The sequence below is a fragment of the Eptatretus burgeri genome, chromosome 1, assembly GCF_056783735.1.
Source record: "Eptatretus burgeri isolate ZD-2024b chromosome 1, Ebu_testis_v1, whole genome shotgun sequence".
NCBI lineage: Eukaryota > Metazoa > Chordata > Myxini > Myxiniformes > Myxinidae > Eptatretus > Eptatretus burgeri.
Genome location: NC_140961.1, coordinates 45373293 through 45397415, shown reverse-complemented (window position 1 = coordinate 45397415; position 24123 = coordinate 45373293). Strand labels below are relative to the sequence as shown.

General features: G+C 42.7%; 1 protein-coding gene across 3 annotated transcripts in view; it reads left to right on the top strand.

Moving 5' to 3' along the window:
• The first annotated feature begins 4156 nt into the window (after nt 1-4156).
• SEC63 (SEC63 protein translocation regulator) overlaps nt 4157-24123 on the top strand; it is a 41981-nt gene continuing 22014 nt past the window's right edge. The window contains exons 1-13 of one of the 3 annotated variants that reach the window (XM_085881821.1): nt 4157-4299; nt 5301-5449; nt 9297-9396; nt 9496-9607; nt 13345-13457; nt 13800-13861; nt 13982-14040; nt 15982-16032; nt 16911-17019; nt 20905-20999; nt 21637-21772; nt 21979-22071; nt 22312-22460. In XM_085881821.1, coding sequence (XP_085737947.1) covers nt 5326-5449; nt 9297-9396; nt 9496-9607; nt 13345-13457; nt 13800-13861; nt 13982-14040; nt 15982-16032; nt 16911-17019; nt 20905-20999; nt 21637-21772; nt 21979-22071; nt 22312-22460 — 1203 coding nt within the window. In that variant the 5' untranslated portion in view covers nt 4157-4299; nt 5301-5325. Of the gene's footprint in view, nt 4300-4385; nt 4513-5300; nt 5450-9296; nt 9397-9495; nt 9608-13344; nt 13458-13799; nt 13862-13981; nt 14041-15981; nt 16033-16910; nt 17020-20904; nt 21000-21636; nt 21773-21978; nt 22072-22311; nt 22461-24123 lie in introns of those variants that run through there. The other 2 variants (XM_085881807.1, XM_085881817.1) reach the window with 2 other exon arrangements.

Genomic DNA, 24123 nt, shown 5'->3' with positions numbered 1-24123 from the left:
CAAATACTTATTTCATGCAATAAAATGCAAATTAATTATTTTAAAATCATACAATGTGATTTTCAGGATTTTTGTTTTAGATTCCGTCTTTCATAGTTGAAGTGTACCTATGATAAAAATTACAGACCACTATGTGCTTTGTAAGTGGGAAAACCTGCAAAATCGGCAATGTATCAAATACTTTTTCTCCCCACTGTATATATATATATATATATATATATATATATATATATATATATATATATATATATATATATATATATATATATATATATATATATATATATATATATATATATATATATATATATATATATATATGTGTATATGTATATATATATATATATATATATATATATATATATATATATATATATATATATATATATATATATATATATATATATATATATATATATATATATATATATATATATATATATATATATATATATATATATATATATATATATATATATATATATATATATATATATATATATATACACACACACATGTTTTATAAAGCGTAAATGTAATCCAGGATTAATGCAGTATTTATACTACAATTAAAATTCTTTCAATTACAACATGTTTCACAGGCTTAGTCAATTTAATTAAAATACAGTGTCATGTGGACTTTATTTTAACTGCTTAAATCTTTAACGCTTTCACTGAGAGGTCCAGGCAGATGTTGTCATCGAAAAACCACACTACAGTATCATAAAAGGCCAGTGCCCATGGGAAGAATCTGCTCACCAAAAGGGGTTCGATGATAGTAGTCCCACGGTTGAAAGGAGTGAAAACGCACTGAAGATAGAACTGTGATGCGGCATATGGTAGGAAGCTCCGGGTGCAGAGAGTAAAGTGCTACGAGAGGAAAGGGCCACACAAGCAAACACGGGGTACGATACTCTGTGAGTTAAGAGAGGAAATGCGTCGCTGAAGACAGGGCTGTGAATGCAATTTAACTCCAGTGAACTTTTGTTTAACTTCTGTAAAACTCAAGTCCATGAGTCATTTCCATGATGATGATGATGATGAACGAGCATTGGAAACAACAATGATGATGATGCCCGATAGTAGTGTGGGAGCAAATGATTGGTTAGAAACCAGATTAAGAAAAAAAAAACATGCTGACATTACTGCCATTGATTGTACAAGTAAATGTAACAAAATCAATGATGTAAAAGTACTAAAAATTGACACCGATGAAAAGTACATTACAGACGCATCAACCTGTGAAAATTGTACACTGAAAAATTATTGTAAAACGACTATTAATATTGTCATAAAATTTATAACATGTGAAACATCTTTAATAGTATATAATAAATATATCCTGAGCATGTGCCTCATTCAAAAAAATATTTACAGGAAGTACCAGGAAAGAGTTAGACTTCCCACCTGAGATGAAAGTTGCAATTCAGGTTTGATAGTGTTTTCATAGTCATCGGTGTTTTCTGATTCTTGAAGTATGTGTGCATAGGTTTCATTGTCAGAGAGTGTGCTCGTACTCTCTATGTAAGGATGGTGCAAAAAAATAACTTGCGGTCCCACCCGCTATATACAAAACTAAAGTTGGGAGTATCTTCTCGAAAAAGTTGCCTCGTCTACATATGAAAGCCTTAATGGTTTGTTCAGCTGATTGTCTCGGCAGGGATCACTTTTCAGTACTCCAAAGCATGGCAAAGGCGAAAAAAAAAATGAAGAAAAAAAAATGAAAAAAAAGAATAAAAATCAATAAAAGGGAAAAACCGAAACCGGTCAAAACCCCAAATTCTTCTTCTCGTTCATCATCATCATCATCATCATCATCATCATCATCATCATCATCATCATCATCATCATCGTCATCATAATAATAATAACATTCAAATTCAGAAGACGTATTTCTGAGCTGCCTCTCTCAATGGCAATGACTGGGACGATCCGACAGAGTTTTACTTGGTGCAACAAAACTCGTGTATTCTAATAATTTCTCGATTTCTTATCTGCATTTATAGATAAACACAATGCCCCAATCCAGTCGTCGTTTACGAGAGCGAAGGAACGGCCTGTGTAGTTGTTTGAAAGTTTTTTTTGGGGGGGGTTTGCACGTACGGGCATGCAAGAGCGAAGGAACGGCCTGTGTAGTTGTTTCTGACTCGTGGTTTGAAAGTTTTTTTTTTGGTTTGCACGTATGGCCGCGCACGTATGCGCACGCGAGAGCGAAGGAATGGCCTGTGTGGTTGTTGTTTCTGGCTCACGGTTTGAAAGTTATTATTATTATTATTATTTTTTTGTACATACGGGCACGTACTAGTATATATATATATATACAAGCCGGAAGGCGACATGGGTGGTCGCTATATAATTGCATACTAGTCATACAATTTTTGATGGATCGGGCTGAAAATTTTTGACAAAGAGGTTGATTATAGTGCGCATAAAAGCGCGGAATCGGATTTTTAAGTTTCGAAAAAATATACATATAAATATTTTTCGGATTTTTTCAAAAATTTCAAAGTCCCGTTGCTAGGCAACGGTGGCGTCCATAGCAACGGTGATCAAAAGCATACAACTGGATCCTGGTATTAACCGACCAGTCAAGTTTCATCAAAATCGGTTGACTCCTCTGGCCTCCAGAGCTGTCCATTACAAACAAACAGACAGATGGAAAACCTGAGAATAACGGGAGTCTAGCGACCACCCAATAAAGTGCATACTATTTAGAATGTTAGATAGTCCATAAAGTATGTACTAAAACATTTGTAAATCAGCAGTAGGATCATTTATATATAGATATATTTCTGGAAAAAAAAAGAAAAACAAGAAATAAAAACATTTTAAAACAAGAAGGGAACTCTTTGACATTGCGACGTTGCCAGATATGAGTCTGCCCACATTATTACATCATTGGACATACTTGTACCAAGTTTGATTTATCATTCCTTTAGCCGTTCTCAAGTATCACATTTGAACCTGACATGACCTCGGAATCTCTGACCTTTGACCTTTTGACCCCATAATCGAATCACTTTATGTACACATCATTGTACATATTTGTACCAAGTTTGACTTGCATCCCTTCAGCCGTTCTTAAGTTATCGTAATAAGGAAAACTTTTGATGGACAGACAGACAGACAGACAGACAGACAGACAGACAGACAGACAGACCACCTCAAAACATTACGGCTCCGGCGACTTCATCAGCGGAGGCATAAAAATTCCTCATTACTTCAGTGCTTCCATAAAGAGATCATTTGATAACATTTCAGACAACGAAAGCACCGCAACCCTTCCCCACGACTCCTGAACTCAGGAATGAAACGTTAAAACAATGTCCTTGTCATCGACATCGTGAAGGCAAACAGTTGGAGGCGGGGACACGTTTGGGGGCGGGATACGCTTGGGGGCGGGGACACGGCTTGGGGCGGGGACACGTTTGTGGGCGGGGACACGCTTGGGGGTGGGGACACGCTTGGGGGCGGGGACACGGCTTGGGGCGGGGACACGTTTGTGGGCGGGGACACGCTTGGGGGCGGGTACACGTTTGTGGGCGGGGACACATTTGTGGGCGTGGACACGCTTGGGGGCGGGGACACGCTTGGGGGCGGGGACACGCTTGGGGGTGGGGACACGCTTGGGGGCGGGGACACGCCTGGGGGTGGGGACACGCTTGGGGGCGGGGACACGCTTGGGGGCGGGGACACGTTTGTGGGCGGGGACACGTTTGTGGGCGGGGACACATTTGTGGGCGTGGACACGCTTGGGGGCGGGGACACGTTTGTGGGCGGGGACACGTTTGTGGGCGGAGACACGTTTGTGGGCGTGGACACGCTTGGGGGCGGGGACACGTTTGTGGGCGGGGACACATTTGTGGGCGTGGACACACTTGGGGGCGTGGACACGCTTGGGGGCGGGTCATGGCTTGTTTTTCTAGACCGGAAGTCAGACGAGACGACCCAGATTGAAAGTTTAAATTTAAAGAATGTAAGTACACCAAACTCACCTGCAAAATCATGTTTACCGGCAGGTGACACCTTTTCTGGCGTGTAATTGGAATTTTATGGATCGTTACTTCCTCATTTTAATAAAATCATTAAACAACAAAACTAACATGTTTCAGGCAGTGCGGGAAGAGTAAATGTGCGAGAGGAAATCCTAAGATCTCCGAAACCACGTGAATGTGAATGATATCAATGATTTATGAGATATCCGCTCAGCGTTGTGCGGACACGTCCTTATCTTCCATTGCCATTTGTTCTCTCGGTTCCGGGGTCGCCTTCATCAAAGCAGATGTGTCTCCGCTCCAGGTTCGCCCCAAGGTTTATAATCTCCCTTGAGATTTGCTTGCTGACGTCATAAAGATATAAAAACTATTAAATTATGGACGGGATTTTTTTTTAAATTTATATATCGCACCGGAAGCGGAAACAGAAAGATGACACGTGTAAACGGCGGTGTGATGGAGCGTCCTTTATTTATTTAAGGTTTATTTAAGGTACTTTGCTGTACTGTGGACGCAGGTGAGTGGAGTGGAGTGGAGTGGAGTGGAGTGGAGTGTGAGGAGTGTGTGGTGAGGAGTGGTGGAGTGAGGAGTGTGAGGAGTGTGTGGAGTGTGTGGAGTGTGTGGTGTGGAGTGTGGTGAGGAGTGGTGGAGTGGAGTGTGTGGTGTGGAGTGTGGTGAGGAGTGGTGGAGTGGTGGAGTGGAGTGTGAGGAGTGTGTGGTGAGGTGTGGTGAGGAGTGGTGAGGAGTGGTGAGGAGTGGTGAGGAGTGGTGTGGTGAGGAGTGGTGGAGTGGAGTGTGTGGTGTGGAGTGTGGTGAGGAGTGGTGGAGTGGAGTGTGACGAGTGGAGGAGTGTAGTGTGAGGAGTGGAATGGTGCTGTGGAGTGGTGGTGTAATGTGAGGAGTGGAGTGGTGCTGTGGTGTGGTGTGTGGAGTGTGGTGTGTGGAGTAGAGTGGTGGTGTGGAATGTGAGGAGTGGAGTGGTGCTGTGGAGTGGTGGATTATGGTGTAGTGTGAGGAGTGGAGTGTGAGGAGTGGTGGTGTAATGTGAGGAGTGGAGTGGTGCTGTGGAGTTGTGGAGTTGTGGAGTTGTGGAGTGGTGGAGTGGTGGTGTAATGTGAGGAGTGGAGTGGTGGTGTGGTGTGTGGAGTGGAGTCCCCAAAGTGTGCACTTTGAACCGATGAGACATTTAACAACAGCCACTCTCACATAATACATATGAATGTTCAGCCTTTTATTAATATTAATATTATTATTTATTCTGTCATCCCTCCCCCTCACCGTGTCTTGTTCTCGGGTTTCATTTAGCAACGGCTCTGCCAACTCTTGAGACATGGGTGCCCAGCAGTTTGAGTACGATGCTGGTGCTGGTACGTCCATCTACTTCGCTCTCAGCGTGGCCATCCTGTCACTGCTGCCATTCACGTACCTGCTGTGGCCTTCCCACGAGAGGAGAGGTCAGGGACGCTCGTCACAGCACCGGTGCCGGCACACGGATGCACGAACCGGAGATTGAGAGGAGTTCAGGGGCACACAGCGGGGTTTAAAGGGAATGGCTTGCATCGACAAGCCGTGGAGGTCCCTTCATGGGAAAAATCTGAAGAACGCGCTTCCACATGGGATGAAGCACGTGACTGGGGATGAGGAGTCCGAGTACAGGGTCGTTTGGGTGTTTCAGGAATGGGAATGCGATAGGAAATGGGAATAGGTAGTTTACAACGAACTGTGATCACTTACTCGTCAGGATTCTACTATTAGCATCTACTCGTTCCCTTGAAGCCATTAGGTACATCGATCCTGCGTAATGGTTGCCAACCTATGGTTGTCTATGCTCGACACGTTGTTGATTAATGGAAGGCAGCACGTCCCATTTTTGAAGTCTTTGACACGACTCGACTCGGCTGGTGTTCGAACCGCTGACCTTCCAGACTGAGTTTATGCTGTATGTATTGCGCCACCGAGATGAGTTGTTGGAGGATATTTGGTTGTGGGGTTCGGTAGTGGGCTACCTAATTTGAACGGTGGGGTTAAGAGTCGGATTTACACATTTGCAGATGGCTCTAAACTTGGAGGTAAGGTACACCGGAATGGAGAGGGAGGTGATCTGATTCAGGTGACTGGATAAGATTGGCAGATGCAGTTTAACATAGGGAAGATGTGAGATGCTGGGATAGGTATGCATCATTTCGTACTAAGTTAAACTAGAATGGAACTCGGTAGAGCGCATACCTCCACCACGTAATGCCTGATCCATGAGAACATATCTAACTCGAGACATGTTTGAAATATCATGCTATACAGTACTATATCGTTTTTGGCCCTATCTCTCAATGGTGAAGAATCACTTATAAGATTAAATAATTCTCGTATCCAGATCAAGATTCAGATCTTCACCAAAATCGAATCAGTTCGTCCTTGTCACTCACCCAACCTGTCCACCAAGTTTCATCCGAATCTGTATGCAACTTTTTGAGATATCATGTTATATATCCTTTTTGGTCCCCTCTCTCAATGGTGAAGAATCGCTTTAAAAATTCGACTAGATGAATCCAGATCTGGATCTTCACCAAAATCTAATCATTTTGTCCTTGTCACACATCCAACCTGCCCACCAAATTTCATCTGGATCCGTTCACACCTTTTTGAGATATCCTGCACACAAACAAACAAACAGACAGACAAACAAAAAAAAAATAAACCAATGTCACCCGCAGGGTGACCCGTATCTTGCCAAAAGGTGACCACGTGTCACTTCTTTAAGGTCACACTGAGGTGAACAGAGCTGCTATCCACCAGGAGCGACTCCTTGAGGAATATCTGCCTACGAGAGATTCCGATGAGAATCGTTCTATAGAGTAACCATGAAAAATATGTGTTTGCCTCATAACGTCACCAAATGACGTCATAATGTCTCAAGCTTGACATATCTAGAAAGTACTCATCGAGGTGTTCAATTTGAGGTACGACACGATATGGTTCCTAAAACTTGAAAATTTGACCTTGGGGTCCAATATGTTTGACCTTAGGCGCTAACCATGAAGGTCAAGGCCAATCGCCACCAAAAACTAATCAGCAGAGCGCCAGACCATGAACTATATTCCCATGAAGTTTGAAGACGATCCGATCAAAATTAATCAAAAAATAAGAGTTTCGTCAACTCCCCTGATTTGCGACAAAGTTACCTTGACCTTTGACCTTGACCTTCAAAATTTTTTGCGCTGAAAGGGACCTCTATAGGCCTCTGATATTCGAAGTTACAAAAATTTCCAATGATAACTGTGCTCTGCAGAGTGATTTATACGTGATTACAGACAAACAAAAAAAAACATACAAGCTGACTAACATATCTTGCAAAAACTTCGTTTTGGCAAGATAAAAATCACTCGTATGGAGCGACACTTCGCAAAATGGAACGGCGCTGTGTAGAGAACGTACCTACGCAGTCTGAACAGTTTACATTTTGTATACCATTGATAGGTCACATGTGAATCCAGACATGAACCAAAATCGAATTGGGTTGTTGTTGTCACCAAACCAACTCGTCCACCTTGTTTTGTCACAAGTCGTCCACAACTTTTTGGGATATTGTGTTATATATTGTTTTTGTCCATATCTCTCAATGGTGAAGAATCGCTTTAAAAATTCTCAGATCCAGATCCGGATTTGGATCTTCACCGAAATGAAGCGTTCCTGTCCTTGGCCTGTCACCTACACACAGAGAAAATTTCAGAACGATTGCTTGAAAACTGTGGCCAAAAATAGTGTGTCAAACATCCAAACAAACATCCAAACAAACAGACAGAATTACTGACAAAAAGGGTCACCAATTTAGGTGACCCAACAAACGCTTCAGACCAACGTACTTAGTCAATTTTTTTTTGCCAATTAACAAACACAAACTGGTGAAAACATAACCACCTTCCACTTTCGGTGGTGGAGGTAATAAGGTGTGTGTGTGTGTGTGTGTGTGTGTGTGTGTGTGTGTGTGTGTGTGTGTGTGTGTGTGTGTGTGTGTGTGTGTGTGTGTGTGTGTGTGTGTGTGTGTGTGTGTGTGTGTGTGTGTGTGTGTGTGTGTGTGTGTGTGTCTGTGTCTGTCTCTCTGCCAACTAATGACCCTTTATATGTTGTTTAAAAAAAAAGGTTTTCAGCATATTGGATAGCGACAGCACCAGGGGCCAGAGCTCAAGAGTAAAGAGGAGAGTTAAGATGGTAGTGAAGCAGGGGTCTTTTACTCAAAAGAATAGTGGTTGCATGGAATGGTCTGCCTTGAAAGGTAGTGGCAGCGAGAACAGTAGATAAGTTAAAATTGGAATTGGATCGATACTTGGAAGCATTGGGGATACAACGTGACATGGATATCGGTAATATATTTGGTATGGATGGGTGATTGTGATGTTCATGATCACCTACTGTACAAAAGTGAATGGGCTGTCTGTGTTTGTTTATTCCTCACCCTATAATGAACCCCCCTGGTGATGTCCCTGGGCTATCCCCGTTCTTATCTCACACCCTCTTTGCCGTCTAAAATTGAGTACATAAACTAATAGATTTAATTGATATGGTGTGTTGATAAAGTACAAGGCATGATTAGACAAAACCCTCTCTCTATCGAGTGCAGCCTGTGACTGCTGGTTGCATCATTGGTTGGGATGCGGCTATGCCGCTGATGCAGTGTCCCCCTTCCCAGTACACTGGTACTCATTTTGCCGACCTGAGAAGGATGACAGGCTGAGTCAACCTGCTGGTGTATATTAATTCAGTGGCCAACGGGGCTTGAACTCAGGACCCAAGGATCCCAAGCCGCCACCCGAACCATGAAGCCAACACCAGGCTTCATTAGACAGATGATGAACTACTACGTCCAAGTTTCTGTATTGTAGAAGAAAGACGAGCGATTCACACACTGAGGCAGCACCGAATTGTGGGACAAAATTGTAGGACGTAACAGGATGGGGGGGGGGGGGGGTGGGGTGGTTCTTTTGTCTCAAGTGGTGGCAGTTCAGCAGGAAGGGAACTTGTGGAGGTGGGAAAAGTGTATCGGTTTCATTGGGAATTGGAGAATCGAGTACAGTGGATTGAGAGAGAAATGTTTACCGATGTTCATGCGTGTGAAAATTATTGTTTCTTCTTTTTATATTCACCAGCATGCATCAAACAGGAGACGTTAACTTGATACGATGAGTCTGCCTGCTCAATGCATTTTAAAGCTGATGAACTTGTGCTTGGACAGAAATGTCTTGTTTCTCAATAAATTGTGGATTTCCTTGCCTTTTCTGTCGTTCTTCCTTTCCTTTGCTCACTCAGAGAGAGAACGGCTGGCCTCTCTCCGTTCTGTGCACCACCACACACTCTGGTTCCAACTGAAAAGTGAACAGCAAGGAGGGAAGTGGAAAAGCCAGTTGAGGTGCCCACATTCCCTTGGTTGAGTCGATTCACAAATTTACTTCCTTTCAACATATTGTGTCACTGACTCGTTCGTTTTGCCCACCTGTCAAAATTGCAGGAAATTTGTGGTTCTGGTTGCTTGGATAGGAGTGGCACTGCTGCTCACCAGGGCAACAGGGTTGCAGTCAGAACCAGAGTATGATCCTTACACTGTGCTCGGCCTGGAGCAGGTACAGTATGCTGTCAAAGCACCATCTTACTCCTGCCAGAAAATTATTGTTTAAGCAGATCTCATCAGACATGGACTGGCAGGATGGCCTTACCCTCGAGGACGGTACGCACACTCGTCTCTAAGCTGTCATGCCTGGGCTTGAATCCCGACCCAGCTATAAACTGTCTCCCTGTTTCACATCAAGGTGTGTGCCTCTCCTCGGGTTTGCGTTAAACTGGGCGTCCCGTCTGCTGGCATGAGTTGGTGGACGTTAAAGATCCCACGGTGTCCTTCGCGAAGAGTAGGCAATCTATTGCCGGCACCATGAACAAACCACAAATTCCTGTTTTAATCTTAGTTGAACATCAGGCCTGGCTCGAGGGTTCGTGAAAGATTTGAGCTAAGCTTTAAATCTTAATTTTTGATTGTTTTGAATTTGTACTGAAATCTTCACAATCCAAACCTATGCAACTGTAGACTTTGCTCCAGTGTTATAGTAACACCTTCCTGTACAAGTAATTGTTGTTTTTGCTTGATCCATGTCTGATGTTCGTGTTGTTGAAATTATTTTTTAAATTATTTTTGAAAAAAAATTGCACGCTAAATTATGAATAAGCTGAAGACATAGCACAAAGTTAAGTTTAATAATTTCATGTTTTCATAAACTTTAAGAGGACACTTTGTGCTGTTATTATAAAATGGATAGATAAATGCTGCTTGCTTTTTCTCCTGAATGTAAACATCATGAGATCGAGTCTGTTTTGTGAAAATATGAATCATAGAGCATGTGATGGCAAAGTGAGCACATTTTGTGAGTGACTGAGTTTGGCACAAAGAGTTCCGAGCGAACCTCCCAATGTATGGTACGAGTATTCAGCCTCAGCTCCTGGTTTTCCAGCTTTCTCATTGGGCGATCGATCTGTACCTGCATTAATGGTGCTCTCTTTTTTTTACCCCCAACACATTCATTCTAGTGTCCTTCAAGGTCCAGCTCTCTCTCTCTCTCTCTCTCTCTCTCTCTCTCTCTCTCTCTCTCTCTCTCTCTCTCTCTCTCTCTCTCTCTCTCTCTCTCTCTCTCTCTCTCTCTCTCTCTCTCTCTCTCTCTCTCTCTCTCTCTCTCTCTCTCTCTCTCTCTCTCTCTCTCTCTCTCTCTCTCTCTCTCTCTCTCTCTCTCTCTCTCTCTCTCTCTCTCTCTCTCTCTCTCTCTCTCTCTCTCTCTCTCTCTCTCTCTCTCTCTCTCTCTCTCTCTCTCTCTCTCTCTCTCTCTCTCTCTCTCTCTCTCTCTCTCATAAATAACTTCCTCATAAATACGAACAACCCTGTTCATTCCTTTGCTGACAACTCCACTCCTCCACCAGTTATAAATCCCAGTGCTCCTCTTCCCAGTCCCTTGCTGCCAATCTCCTCTCAACTGTTGCCTCCCCCATGAGTCATGATCTAATTCTTATCCTCCAATGGAGCTCTGACAGCCTTGTTTGTCTCCTTCAAACGGTCCGAGACTGAAACCCTCCTAATGTACAGGAAGATCAAGACAGCTGCCCCTCTTCTTATGTCCAGATCTAAACTCCAGCAGTCCTCCTCTATTATTTTGCTCAGTCACCATCTCCAGAAATCTCCCCTGGCAGCTTCACATCCTCGATATTATCAAATCTGCCTCCAATAAACTTTGTTTCCACTTCATAGCTCACCTTTCATCACCCTCGAGAAATCTCAAGTCAGACGGGTGATGTAAGATTGCTTCCATGTTTGGGTGGCGCTCCTTCGTCAGACATTGGTATTCTGGATTACGTCCAAGCTAAGGCTGTCTGACTGATTAACAATCCTATTTTGTCAGTGTGACTGTCAAGCAGTCTACTACTGGAGCCTCTTGTACCTCTATGATGACGGTCAGTGCTCTGTCAAACTCTGTTTCTGTTCCTTCTCTTTGCTCTCTTCGTAATACCTGTTAAGCTTCTACTCATCACGTTTTCTGCGTCACTCTCCCCTTCCTCTATACCAGTTGCCATCCTCCGTCCCCGTTCCCTTCATTGTCTTTCTTTAGAACAGCCTCCCCAGCAATGTTTCAACTTCTGTCAACTTGCAACATTTCAAATCATGAATCAATCGTCTGGATCTCAGTTAATTACCATAATCTTCCCATCTTTCTTTCTTTTCTTTTTCACCTGGGGAGAGAGGGGGCCGGGGGGCTCTTGCTTTTGGGCTCAACATTTACCCACAGTATTAATAAAAGTAAAAATATTTTTTGAAAGTCTATTAATGTAAATGTAGAAAGACATTTGCTCGTCTAATGGGTTTATAGTATTGTCGTGGGGGAGCCATGAGGGAGGGGCTGTCCCTGGTTCCTCTCCAGACTCACCGGGAATCGCAGGCCATCGCACACGGATAACTTCGTGTCGCGGTGGCTCGCTAATCGAGTGTGAACGCCAATTACGTGACCGTGTCCTCTGTCTGACAACTCTTTTAACTAGGAACACATGATCGTCTTATTGGGGAATCGTGCCCTCGATGCGCACTTACTTAACTTACTGTATCAGGTGCAGCCGAGCAGAGCTGCCAAGTACGCATCGGCCAATAAGCAGATTTTGGGGGATAACATAATGGCTATGCTGAGGTACGGACCATGCTCGACCAATGGAGGAAAAGACAAAAACGAGCTCGGCACATTTCTAACAGGGACATTTATTTAACAAAGTGAGGAAAGTTATGTGGCACAGTAAGGGATTTATTGACAAATGTACAGCAGAGAAAGCAAGGAATTTGTGTGGCATAAGAAATGCAATAATCACAAAAGAAGAAGAGGTTGCAGAATTACCCCGAATAAACTTGCACAATCTTAATCTATCCTAGGACAGGTGCCATCACACGCACACAACTAAGGAAAATTAGAGATAGGCCAGAGAGATAAGAGGCTGTTGAGGATTAGCAACCTCGTAGTACTTTCCACAGTCGGCGGACCTACACAACCCAAACACTTAGGAAAGGGGAGGAGGGAGAAGAATTGAAGGTGTCTGGTGTTGGAGTGAGAGGTGCGAGTGTGGTGCAACGTGTCATGCAGTGTGGTGTAAGAGTAAGATATGAGGTGCGGGTCAGTAAGGTTCCAATCCAATCCATTGGGACCATACGTGATGTAGAGCGTTGGTACTGCCTAAGCAGTCTCCTGGGCTACTGGGCACAATCCTAGACGGGTCGCCACTCCGACGCAGGATACCAGCAAGCTGACATACTCATTTTGCCGACCTCAGAAGGATGACAGGCTGAGTCAACCGCACCTGGTATTAATTCAACAGCCAAGTAGAATTTGAACTCAGGATCCCAAGCTCACCACCCTAAACATTAAGCCAACACCAGGCATAGTAAGGTTCACTCTGCAAATAATTAAGCCATTACGAATGTTATTTGCCATGGATCATGAAGTTTATACCATGTGTAACCCAGTTAGTCACACCTGTTTAAACTCAACCTTGGGACGTCTCACTCATGAGTTTTGCAATTTGTGCCTGCAACTCATTACGGCCTAGTGTTCACTCGAATTTAGAGTGCTTTTCGGTTGAATGCAGCCATATCCATCCAGTGTTTGCTCTGGAAGATACAAATAGCATTATTATATCTTGCACACTTGTGTTCTGCAGAAATTTTAATTACTTTGATGCTGAGCATTCTTTGTTCATGGCTCACCAATGGTGACCAGAAACTGCTTTGCTAAATAGTTGTAATTTTGGTTTTGGTTCATTCTCTCACGCTCCCTTCCTGATATAGAATGCATCTGTGGTGGAGGTGAAGAAGCGTTACCGCCAACTGAGCCTCGTACTTCATCCTGATCGAGGGGGTGACTCCGTTAAATTTATGGCAGCAACCCGGGCCTACAAGGCGTAAGCCATACTGTCTAATTTAAAACCAACACAAGCACACGTATTGTTCCATGTTTTCACCTTTAAATTTGCTTAATTTAAGCAATGTTCTCTCCACTTAGCACAACTCCACAAATAATTTGTTTTCCCTGCAGGCAGCTTCAGTGAATGTTTTGCAAAAAAAATCTTGTCTCTTAGTGTTTGATATCATTGGTTAGAGTCTCCAAAACATTGACTTATCATTGCAAGCTGCCTCCATGAAGGTGCAGGTCCTGCTGCTATAACCCGACGTTTGCCTCGTGGTAGAGCATTTGCCTTTGCTGATGCACTTGCATCAGTGACACCATACTTTACTCTTGCCAGGTTGACGGATGAAGAAGCGAGGCGAAACCTGGAGCTCCATGGTAATCCAGATGGACCGCAGGGTAAGTCCTTATGATATTGAGGAAATATCCTTTGAGTAAAGACGTACATGGTGTTCCTCCTTGCATGCACTTGCTCGTCTTGGCCTTTGTTTTTACATCGACCTCTTTTATCCATAACAGCAATGAGTTTTGGTATTGCCCTTCCGGCCTGGATTGTTGATCAGCAGAACTCGATGCTGGTAAGTTCTTCCTTTTCCATTAGTTTTCAGTGGAAAACTAGTGGGGGGGGGGGGGAAGAGAGAGAGAAGAAAAATGTAGAAACACAAATGAGAAGTATGGTCTGGGAAGCCATGAATAAGAAAAAAAACAACATTTCCATTGTTAAAATAAGAAAAAAGCTGGATATATCTGGGTTTATAGAAACGAAAAGCATTGTCCGGGAAGCCATGAAGCCGTCCGTCAGTCCGTGAAGACTATTTTCCTATTGATCATATCTTGTTTGAACATTAATTCCCAAAGACCCAAAACATCTGTTTGAAGGACCCAAACATTTTTTTTCATATTCCCAAAGACCCCAAAGACCTATTCATTCCTGTTTGAAGGACCCATAAGACCCAGATAATCCAAAAGTCACCGAGGACCCAAAAGTCCGAGAAGACCCAATAGACCCTCAACAGCATTTAGACCGCTTACACCGTTCTGGACCTTTTTATATTACAAATAAATGTAATATCACCTATATTACAAATATATTTGTACAAAATAAATATTTGTATGATTTATGTAAATCCAGACAACACAGCAACTCTGTGACATCAATCTCTGCAACGACGTGTGGGTGTGGAGAGGCGGGCGTAGCGAGCCGGTGTGTGTGTGTGTGTGTGTGTGTGTGTACATACACATATATATCCAAGTTTCTTGAGGGCAAAAGGCTTAATCTGTAGTTTTTTGACCTTTAAAAATTTCCCTCGAAGAAAATGCTCACTGCTGAGCTTAAGTTTAAGGCACAGTAATTCCTCGACGATAATGAAGGTTTCATCAATATAATTTACTTTGACGTTGCTGCTTTGAGGACCTGCTTTACGTGGAATTCTGAGCACTTTTAGCATTTTGCTGGATTTTTCTTTTGGCCATTTTTTTTCAAGAAATTTTGCAGTTTTCCTGCTCCCATGGCTTTATATAATGTCCCATGCATGAGGTGTTGGAAAACTGTCCTCAACTAAGCATATTGCGGCAGCTTCGAGACCTCGTATGCTTGGGGTTATAATCCTACCCATTCCTATAGTGAAAAATGCATATTTGTGAAGATCGGTAGGGTCCGAAGTTTTCGGGGTCATGGTCATAGCCGAGGGGCAATTGGTTGATTTAAAATTTATTTATTTATTTATTTATGCTAATTGCTTTCTGCCCCTTTTGCTAACAGCTCCCTGTTGTTTAGAGTTACCCGATGGTGGGAAATGGAGACACCTCCATCATAACAATTACAAACAGGGTTTAAATCACAAAATAACTCGTAATCGCAAACCAGGCGCAGCGATATGAAAAAAAAATAACACGTCGGCTATATTTTGATGGAGATGTTTGGAAGTCCTGAGCGGAGATATGACGAAAGACACCAAACACAGATATTGTATTATCACGAAAATTACTACCGCAAACTTGGTGAACCAACATAGGATCAAGTTGAGATGGTGTGATTCTAAAATTGATTAATAGATCTCAAGCAAGGGCAGTAGTTAAAACACCAGGGAGGAGAGTTGGGGTAGAGAGGGTGTGGGTAGAAGGGAGGTCTGGAGATATGGTTTGCAATGGAGAGACCAGTCACCTACCATCCCTGTTGAGTAAACCATGGATGCAGCAGGAGTAAACCATGGATTCATATCCATGTAAACAGTGTTTGGAGGGGGTTTAACAGAGATACACAACTGTCTGACACCCATCCAGCTTGAAATATTGTGTATAGGTTTTGTTTTGCAAACCTATTTGAAGATCGAAGGCAGCTTAGCTCGACGACATCACAGGTTATTGCTGTTTCTGGGTTGGTTTTTTTTTTGTTTTGTTTTTTTTTATGTTTTTTTTTTCTGTCATTGTGTAGAGGTAATAGGACCTGCATAAAGCCCTGATTTATCTGGTTTGGAATCAAAATTCCTCCATTTGAGATTTGTTTTCCTCTTCTCTAGGTACTTGGTGTATATGCCCTCGCCTTCATGGTTATTCTGCCCACTGCCGTGGTAAGTGTTAATCATCAAAAGTCATCGATTCCATCACCGATTGACATGAAAATATATCTTCGTTGGGAGGAACCTTCGTTGGATTTAAAGATAATTGTTTTGTGTTTGTGGATCCTAAAGAAACTTGGTAGCAGGATCACTTAGAGGTACGCACACTCACCTTTGAGCTGTCGAACCTGGGTTTGAATCTCGACCCAGCTATAAACTGTCATCCCATTGTTTCATGGGTAGGGTGATTCATCAATCATGTGTGACATCTCTCGGATGGACATTAAATCGGGCGCCCCGTCTGCTAGCATGAGTTGGTGAACTTTTTGTCCTTTGTGTGTCCTGTCGCCCACGGTGTCCTTCGCAAAGAGGAGGCGAGCTGTCGCCGGCACCATGAGCAAATTCCTCATTCCTGCCCTGACTACCTGAGTCGGAGTGGCGACTCCACCAAGATTGTGGCCTAGAAACTCCTTCAGCAGCACCAACACTGTGTAGGACATGGTGCATTATGATGGTGATGAGGGGGGTCCACAGATACATGAGTGAAAAAGAAAGAGAAACTGACCTCTCTTATTTAAACTCTTCCAGTCTTTTTCTTTCTTTTTTTTTGTCAAAGGACTTATTGTACGTTTTTTTGCCAGTATTGTTTAAATGTTTTTGACTGGTTCTTGTATTGAAATGTTTGCTTCATGATACCGTTACTATCTGTTCAATTCCATCTCTTGTAGCATTTAATGTGTATCAGCTCCTCCTTGAGCTTTATCATCATCTCTTTCACTTATCCCGTTATTCCTCTGACCAACCTATCTTTCGCTCCTTGTCCTTCCCATTGCTTTCGCCAAACACGAATTGATTATTTGTGGTGAAGTCTTCCAATGTATCTCCCCCAGGGTACGTGGTGGTACAGGTCAATGCGGTACACTGGGGATCAAATACTGCTGTCCACAACACAGCTCTTTGTTTTCCACCTCAACCGTCATCGTATGCTCTCACCAAAGAGTACGTTTGCATCCCGAATGGTGTGCTATGCGTCATTTTAGACCCAATTGAATAAACAACTTTGCTTATTTGCATCTTCTGCTTTTCCACTGAATGGATTTTATTTGCAATGTTGGAAATGGTTTGTGGAAATGGTTCTCTATTTTCCAGCTTTGATTGGCTTCTTATTGTTTTGATTGAAATATTCATTAACCTTTTTTTAACCTGGGACTAGGGGAAATGTATTTTAATGAAATTATTCTCAACAGATTCTGCAGTCATAAAGATTGCTTTTGTGTCGTGAAGAAATCTGCATTTTTCTCGATCGATAAAAGGCGATGTTTTCTGGGACAAAGTGTGTGCATGTGTGCGTGCGTGCGTGCGTGCATGTACGTGTGTGTGTCTCCTCCACAACAATAAAACCTAGCAGCTTGAAACTTTGCATGCATACTAAGAAAACTTCAAGGAAAGTTCAGAGGCACACGGAAGCACATCACAAGGGTTTATACTCAAACCCACGACAAATAGATAACATAAGCAACTTAAATATATATGGTGTTTAATGAAAATATATCAAATATTTACAATGGTAATCTATCTGTAATTCCAGCAATGTGTGTGTCTGTGTGTGACCGCTGTTTCTCGAGAACCACTGGTCCGATCTAATTGAAACTGGCTAGGTATATTGCTGGGGACCTGAGTATGTGCCTTTTCGAGGTTTGATATTAATCAGACAAGTGGTTCCCGAGTTATGGCCATTTATTTACCAAACCAATGACAAGACACGTTTCTGCGTAGGCGTGGCCGATGGGGGAAAGGGCGCCATTTAGTTACCGTGACGTATGAGTGGCAATGGTCAATGGCAGCGAATGTCATGGCAAGCAAAGACAGGGAGGTAAACTTGATTTTAATTAACTCTGTGTGTGAAAGTATCACAGCAGGTGTTACTTCAATGCAAGCGATAATTCGTGGAATGCATGTTAACATTCCGTACGGGCACGCACTACTTCCGGATAGTGATGACTTACTGTATTCTAATAATTTCTCAATTTCTTATCAGCATTTATAGATCAACACAATTCCCCAATCCAGTCGTCGTTTATGAGAGCGAAGGAACAGCCTGTGTGGTTGTTTGAAAGTTTTTTTTTGGAGGGGGGGGCGGGGGGGGTTGCACGTATGGCCACGCACGTACGGTCACACGAGAGCGAAGGAATGGCCTGTGTAGTTGTTTCTGGCACGCGGTTTGAAAGTTATTTATTTTTATTTTTTTTCCACGTACAGGCACGCACATACGGGCACGTACTCGTAATTCAAAATGGGATAATAATGATGAAACGTGAGGTAAACTGAATCTAATTTTGTGACGCCTCCACACAGACAAGGGAACAAGATAATAAAATAAAAATCCCTCCTTTATCCCGTCACTTAGCTGTGTGCCCAGGGATGAATTTCTAAATCTTGAAGGTCGCCAAACCTCGTCGTCACTGTGTGGGGAAAATGCACCCAAAATGGCGCCAGCCGCTCTCTGGGCGGGAAATGTACAGCAGGCAATTTGGGCAGTGATACTCAACACTAGGGCTCAGAACCCACCATGCAGCTTCTTTCGTCAATTGCACTTGCCAACGCCACTGCTCTGCAGAATGGCCCTGTCTCCTTCCAAGATGGCACAACATGAGGCTTCGAGGTTGGTCTCACACCACCCGGCCAACAGTCAATGGCCAGCATTTTGCTCCACCACACGAGCCATTTCACCTCAGCACGAACACAAAAATCGTGCGGCTTTCATTACCGTGTTGAGGGAAAGCCAACCATAATGCCCTTCTCTTCCAACTGCCATCTCCTGCCTCACTCGCTTCTGTTCTGCTCCTTCTCGTGTCCTGCTCTGAACCTAACTCCCCCTTCCTCTCTGACATCATGCCCATTAGTCATCCACTCCAGGGGCATGGTTTGCTGTCATCCCTGGAGGCAGGGTTTATTGCCTCATTTGACGTGCAGCTCGGTGGTTGTTGTTTTAAGGACGTGATCCCTTTTTATCGCCGGTCTTGAAATGCAGAAACATAGGAGAAGGTCACAGGGGGCAATCACATACTTGAAGAAATTGTCCTTAAACCCTACCTAATTTAACACAGCACCACCCCCTGTGTGGTGACGCATAACCCCCTTAGGCTCTGTACGTGCTAATCTCCTGAACAGTGAAAGATCGGAGGAAACCTCTGAAACAAAAAATGTCGGGACCAGCCCCAGGAAGGTCAGAGGCTAGATGGCGAGGCCCCGCGGCCGGGGGGGGGGTGGTGTTTTCCCCTCACCAACCCCCCCAGGCTATGACTGCCGTGGCCCCAATTGGGAACTGATACTGGGCTCACGTCAGACCTATGTACAGAAGATTAAATTCATTCAAAAAGAACCCGGGCAACGCCAGGTGCATTCAGCTAGTATTATATAAATATTGGCTATGAAACATGTCTGACATCATACATGCTTTTCAGCCAATAGGATGTCAGAATGGCAGTGCCAAAAAGTTTGCGAACAAGCCAGCGACGGAAGCTTGAAAATGTGCAACGTCCGTCTCAATTTGTTTTAAAAATAAAATGAAAAAATTGGCGAGTGTGTTTATCAATCCGATTGATTTAATTGGTTTCCAGGAGGCAATGTACGTGTACATGTCATGCACATATGCCAGGTTGGAGGTTGTTTGCTTGTTAGTTGGTTTGTTGTCTGTCACATACGCAGTACTATTGCTTCCAAGCAAGTAATTGGCCCAGTTCAGATTGCAAGTAATTGGCTTCATGCCGCACGCATTGCTAAGGCCTTACCACCTCTGTGCTTCTCCAAGATAAGAGCATGCACAATGCTCAAGCCTGATCACTGACCTTGGATTGTTACATTTTGATTGCTGCACTGCACTGCTGATGAGCTTTTTTCGATATCTTGATCACTGTCAGACACGATCTAACTTTCTTGCAGAGTGTGCATTTGGTGTTCCTTTTTTTTTTTTTTTTCTTTCCCCTACACAGTTTAAAGTCCATCTGAATGTTGACGTTCTCAAAGTACACCTCTTGACGCCTTCATGTAGTACTTGGTACTGTACTCAGAGTTGGTGTTTCTCATAGTTGGTACTCATAGTCAGGGTTTCACAGGAGCTCAGGCAGGTGCTCTGGTTTCTTTGATACATACCATGAATAGCTTGATTTCTTATTCTGTTCACACTTTATTTTAACGAAACAACAAAAGATGTACAGATGGAACTTTAGGATGTATGGGCAGCGGTGTGAGCTAAGTACTTCGATGGGAATGAAAAATCAGGTGAAGCAAGATTATTATGTGTATTATTGAATGCGCTAGATTCTCACGAGCACAAACAAATAACTTTGTGTGTCAGTTATTGTATAAAAATGTTCTTTTGCTGGGTCTTCCGACACCCCCATCCCCCTCCACCCCACAAGAAAATATTTAAAAATTGCTCTCCATTGTGTTCAGCGCATGAACATATTGTACCACCATCACATTGCCACCCCTCATCTCCCCTTGAAAAATATTTTTGTTGTGTGGTTCGACTTCCAGTTCCTATTTGTCCATCATCATATTTAATTAACTCTCCCTAATAGAGAGTTTTACTCAATTTTTCCAGAATATCTAAATCTTTGGACAAAAATAAAAATCTACATTTCTCTGCTCATTATATAGAGTTCAAATTTGTTCGTTAAAACGACATTGTGCACCAAAAGTGCTCTTCTTGCACCAAGTGCTCCTTCTACCAGGACTGTGCCATGATAGACTATAAAAGTATACGACATTTCATTATTAGGGGTTTGATGGGAATGGGGCAGCGGATGGTATGGTTGGCAAAGATCGATTATGGAGGGATTGAGACCACAATGGGGATTACTTGCTGGGTGTTTGCTGCAGGAGTTTTGTGTCTCCTTGCTGCTGCATCAGAGTTCTGTCCATATTACAACAAAGCTGCTCCAACACGACCTCAGGATGACATGGAGATCCCACAGGTTTGTCAAACCCGAACGACCACCTTGCACTTGAAGCGCTACACGAACACACCGGCACGGTGTCGTACACAGCACAGTGAATGGTGACTGGCTCTTTGGGCTCACATCCTTCCGGCCGGCTCTGCTCTGCCACATATACACAGCTCACATAAATTTCTGAAATCTTCTCCCCACCTCTCCCCCCCTCCTTCTCCATAAGAAACTACTCGTGAATACGAAATGGTTCTTTTGCTCGAAGAAGCTTGAAACTGCTCGATACTGTGAGATAATGTGATATCCGGAAGCAGTTCGTGAATCTTTCCACAGGCTGTAAAATCTAACTAAAATATTATTACTTGTCACATCTTACATTGCACACCTTTTACAATCAACATCTCACCTCAACAAACATTAAAGAGTTGTGTATATTTTATATATATATATATATATATATATATATATATATATATATATATATATATATATATATATATATATATATATATATATATATAAAATTCTGTGTCAAATCTTAAGTATACCAGTATTAACTATGCACTGAATTCGATACACTGTCTAAGAGTTACTCATAAAGAATTTATGACAGTCTGAAACAACACAAGTTTGTTTAATTGTGAACTTTCCTTGTGCCCACCAGCTGATCAAGGCTTTGGGTGGTGTTGGCGAAGGGGGTCGGGACCCTCCATTGTGCTACCCGTACAGTATCAAAGCTCGTGCACTGTTGCTTGCTCACCTCGCTCGCCTCCCTCTCAACCCAACCACCCTTGAGCAAGGTACAAGATACCTCCTTATACCCTCTGTTCCATTTTGGGCAACCATAAAAATTCCCATCACATTTGCTCCACACCTTAATCAAATTTGTTTTTCATGTTCATGCAGTAGTCTGACTTCATTTGGATCATCATGTACTCATCTGTCGGCGTGAGAATTATCCAACTTTCTTATCATTACCCCTTCATAACATCCCTTCCTCTGATAGACCGCAGGTTTGTCCTGGCACTCTCCCCGGCGTTACTCCAGGAGATGGTGTCTCTTGCTTGGCAACTCAACCAAGCTGCAAAGTACAGAGGAGGTAAGGTTTCCTCATCGGTCCTTGATCTCGATGCCCCCAATATGGTTGTCCGGAGATGCTTGGCTTCCTGGAGAAGTTTTCTGAAGTGAACTTTGTTTACTCGACATCATTTTTGCTTTTCATCAATTTCACTTCAATGTTTTGACCTTTTGATGCTCCTTTTCTTTTCTTGTTTTGATATTTCCTCCTGGTAAAGTTTCTTTGACACCCTCACATCATCCCTGATACCTGCCCTTCCAGCATCGTCGGACACCGTGCCCCTGCAGACGATTGAATCGATTATGAGGGTATCTCAGATGATCGTCCAGTCCCAGTGGGATAACAGTTCACCTCTTCTCCAGCTGCCTTTCCTCTCACAAGACCTCGCTCGTCACCTTTCAGTTCGCAAGGTCCATTTTAACTGCAAAACACATTTTAAACTTTGCCTTTTAGAAAATTTCACTCCCCCCCTCCCTCCAACCATGTGAGTTCTTTATTATTATTATTATTTTTTTTTAACCTCAACCCCTTTAGGAACATTTCCGTCCCCCAACCTCCTGTTTTCAGGAGTCTCCATATTGAATACCTCCAAAAGGAAGATTTCACCGATAACAATTAAATATTTTTACGCGAGACGTGGCTCTAAGAGAGCTCTGCGTTGTTGTTGTTCTTCTTGTTCTTGTTCTTGTTCTTGTTCTTCTTCTTCTTCTTCTTGTTCTTCTTCTTGTTCTTGTGAAGACAAAACCTTTAGGACTCGGCTCTTTTATATACAGGATCCGGATCTCCTTAAATACTAAACACCTGTACACATCCTCGCATTAACGGTGCCTTTTGAGAGCGTCTATCATGAACTTTTAAATATATTCGGACATTTGCTTTAAAGTTTCGAAAGGTTCACGCTACTATTTAAAGATTATTTCATTTAATGTGTTATAATTTCGTAAATACACGATTTTCTCATCATGAACGACGATCGTCCATGACGGGTCTCGCTATTGGCTCAATCAAGGCACGTGACGAAATATCGGAAGTTGTTTCTTCTTCTCCTTCTCCTTCTCCTTCTCCTTCTCCTTCTCCTTCTCCTTCTCCTCCTCCTCCTCCTCCTCCTCCTTCTCCTTCTTCTCCTCCTCCTCCTCCTCCTCTTTCTCCTTCTTCTTCTTCTTCTTCTTCTTGGACGTGGCTCTTGGACACATTTGTCCTTGTTTTTTCAAGAAGGCAAAAATAGACTTGAACATTTTTGAAGCAGTCATCTCAAACGAAAGGACATGAAAAAAAGATTGTCCAAAAATGGGATAACTTTTATCGACAACAGATTAATAGGGTCGATCCCAATCTTTGCACCTTTTGAGGACCCAAGACCTTAAATTGTGCAAACCTTTCCTCTTACCATCCCCTCCTCAAAACCACCCCCCCAATCCCTCCCAACATTGGTTTTGACTCCATTTGTAATGGGCAAAAACTTTCCCTTCTCTTTCAGCCATGTATGTATGAGGGTGCTTCTAGTTTGCCGTTGAGTTTTGTTAAATACTTGTTTATAACTTGCATGCATTTTGAGAAGAAAAAAAAATTCCCTTGCTTTTCTCAAGGTATTCTCATTCAGGCATTTCATGAAAAATCTTTGGTCAACCTTGAACAAATTGCAACAAAAAGTATCTACTCTTTTATACTCCTGAATATGTCCTCCATCGCATATAGAAAATCTTAAAGGATTCTATATCGAAGGGGAAACCCGTGAAAAATCACTGGAACATGACCCCAACCCAAAATATCATTCTTCCACATTTTATCCTTCCTTAAACATGTTAAAGCCTATCTGAAGATTTCAATGGACTGTGAGATACTGACTTTTATTGAAACTGTTGGCAAGCAGTTAGGGTTTGAAGGACTAAGAGGCAGTCCCAGCTAATGGCTAAAACATTTCATACTAAAATAATGAAGTAAAAGGCAATACTGAGATACATACTATCTTCTTGACACATACTGTACATGATGACAAAAGTCAACAAGTTAGGAATGAAGCTTACATAATTGTTATAAATGATGAAATAAGACACTGAAGATCATTTGTAATTA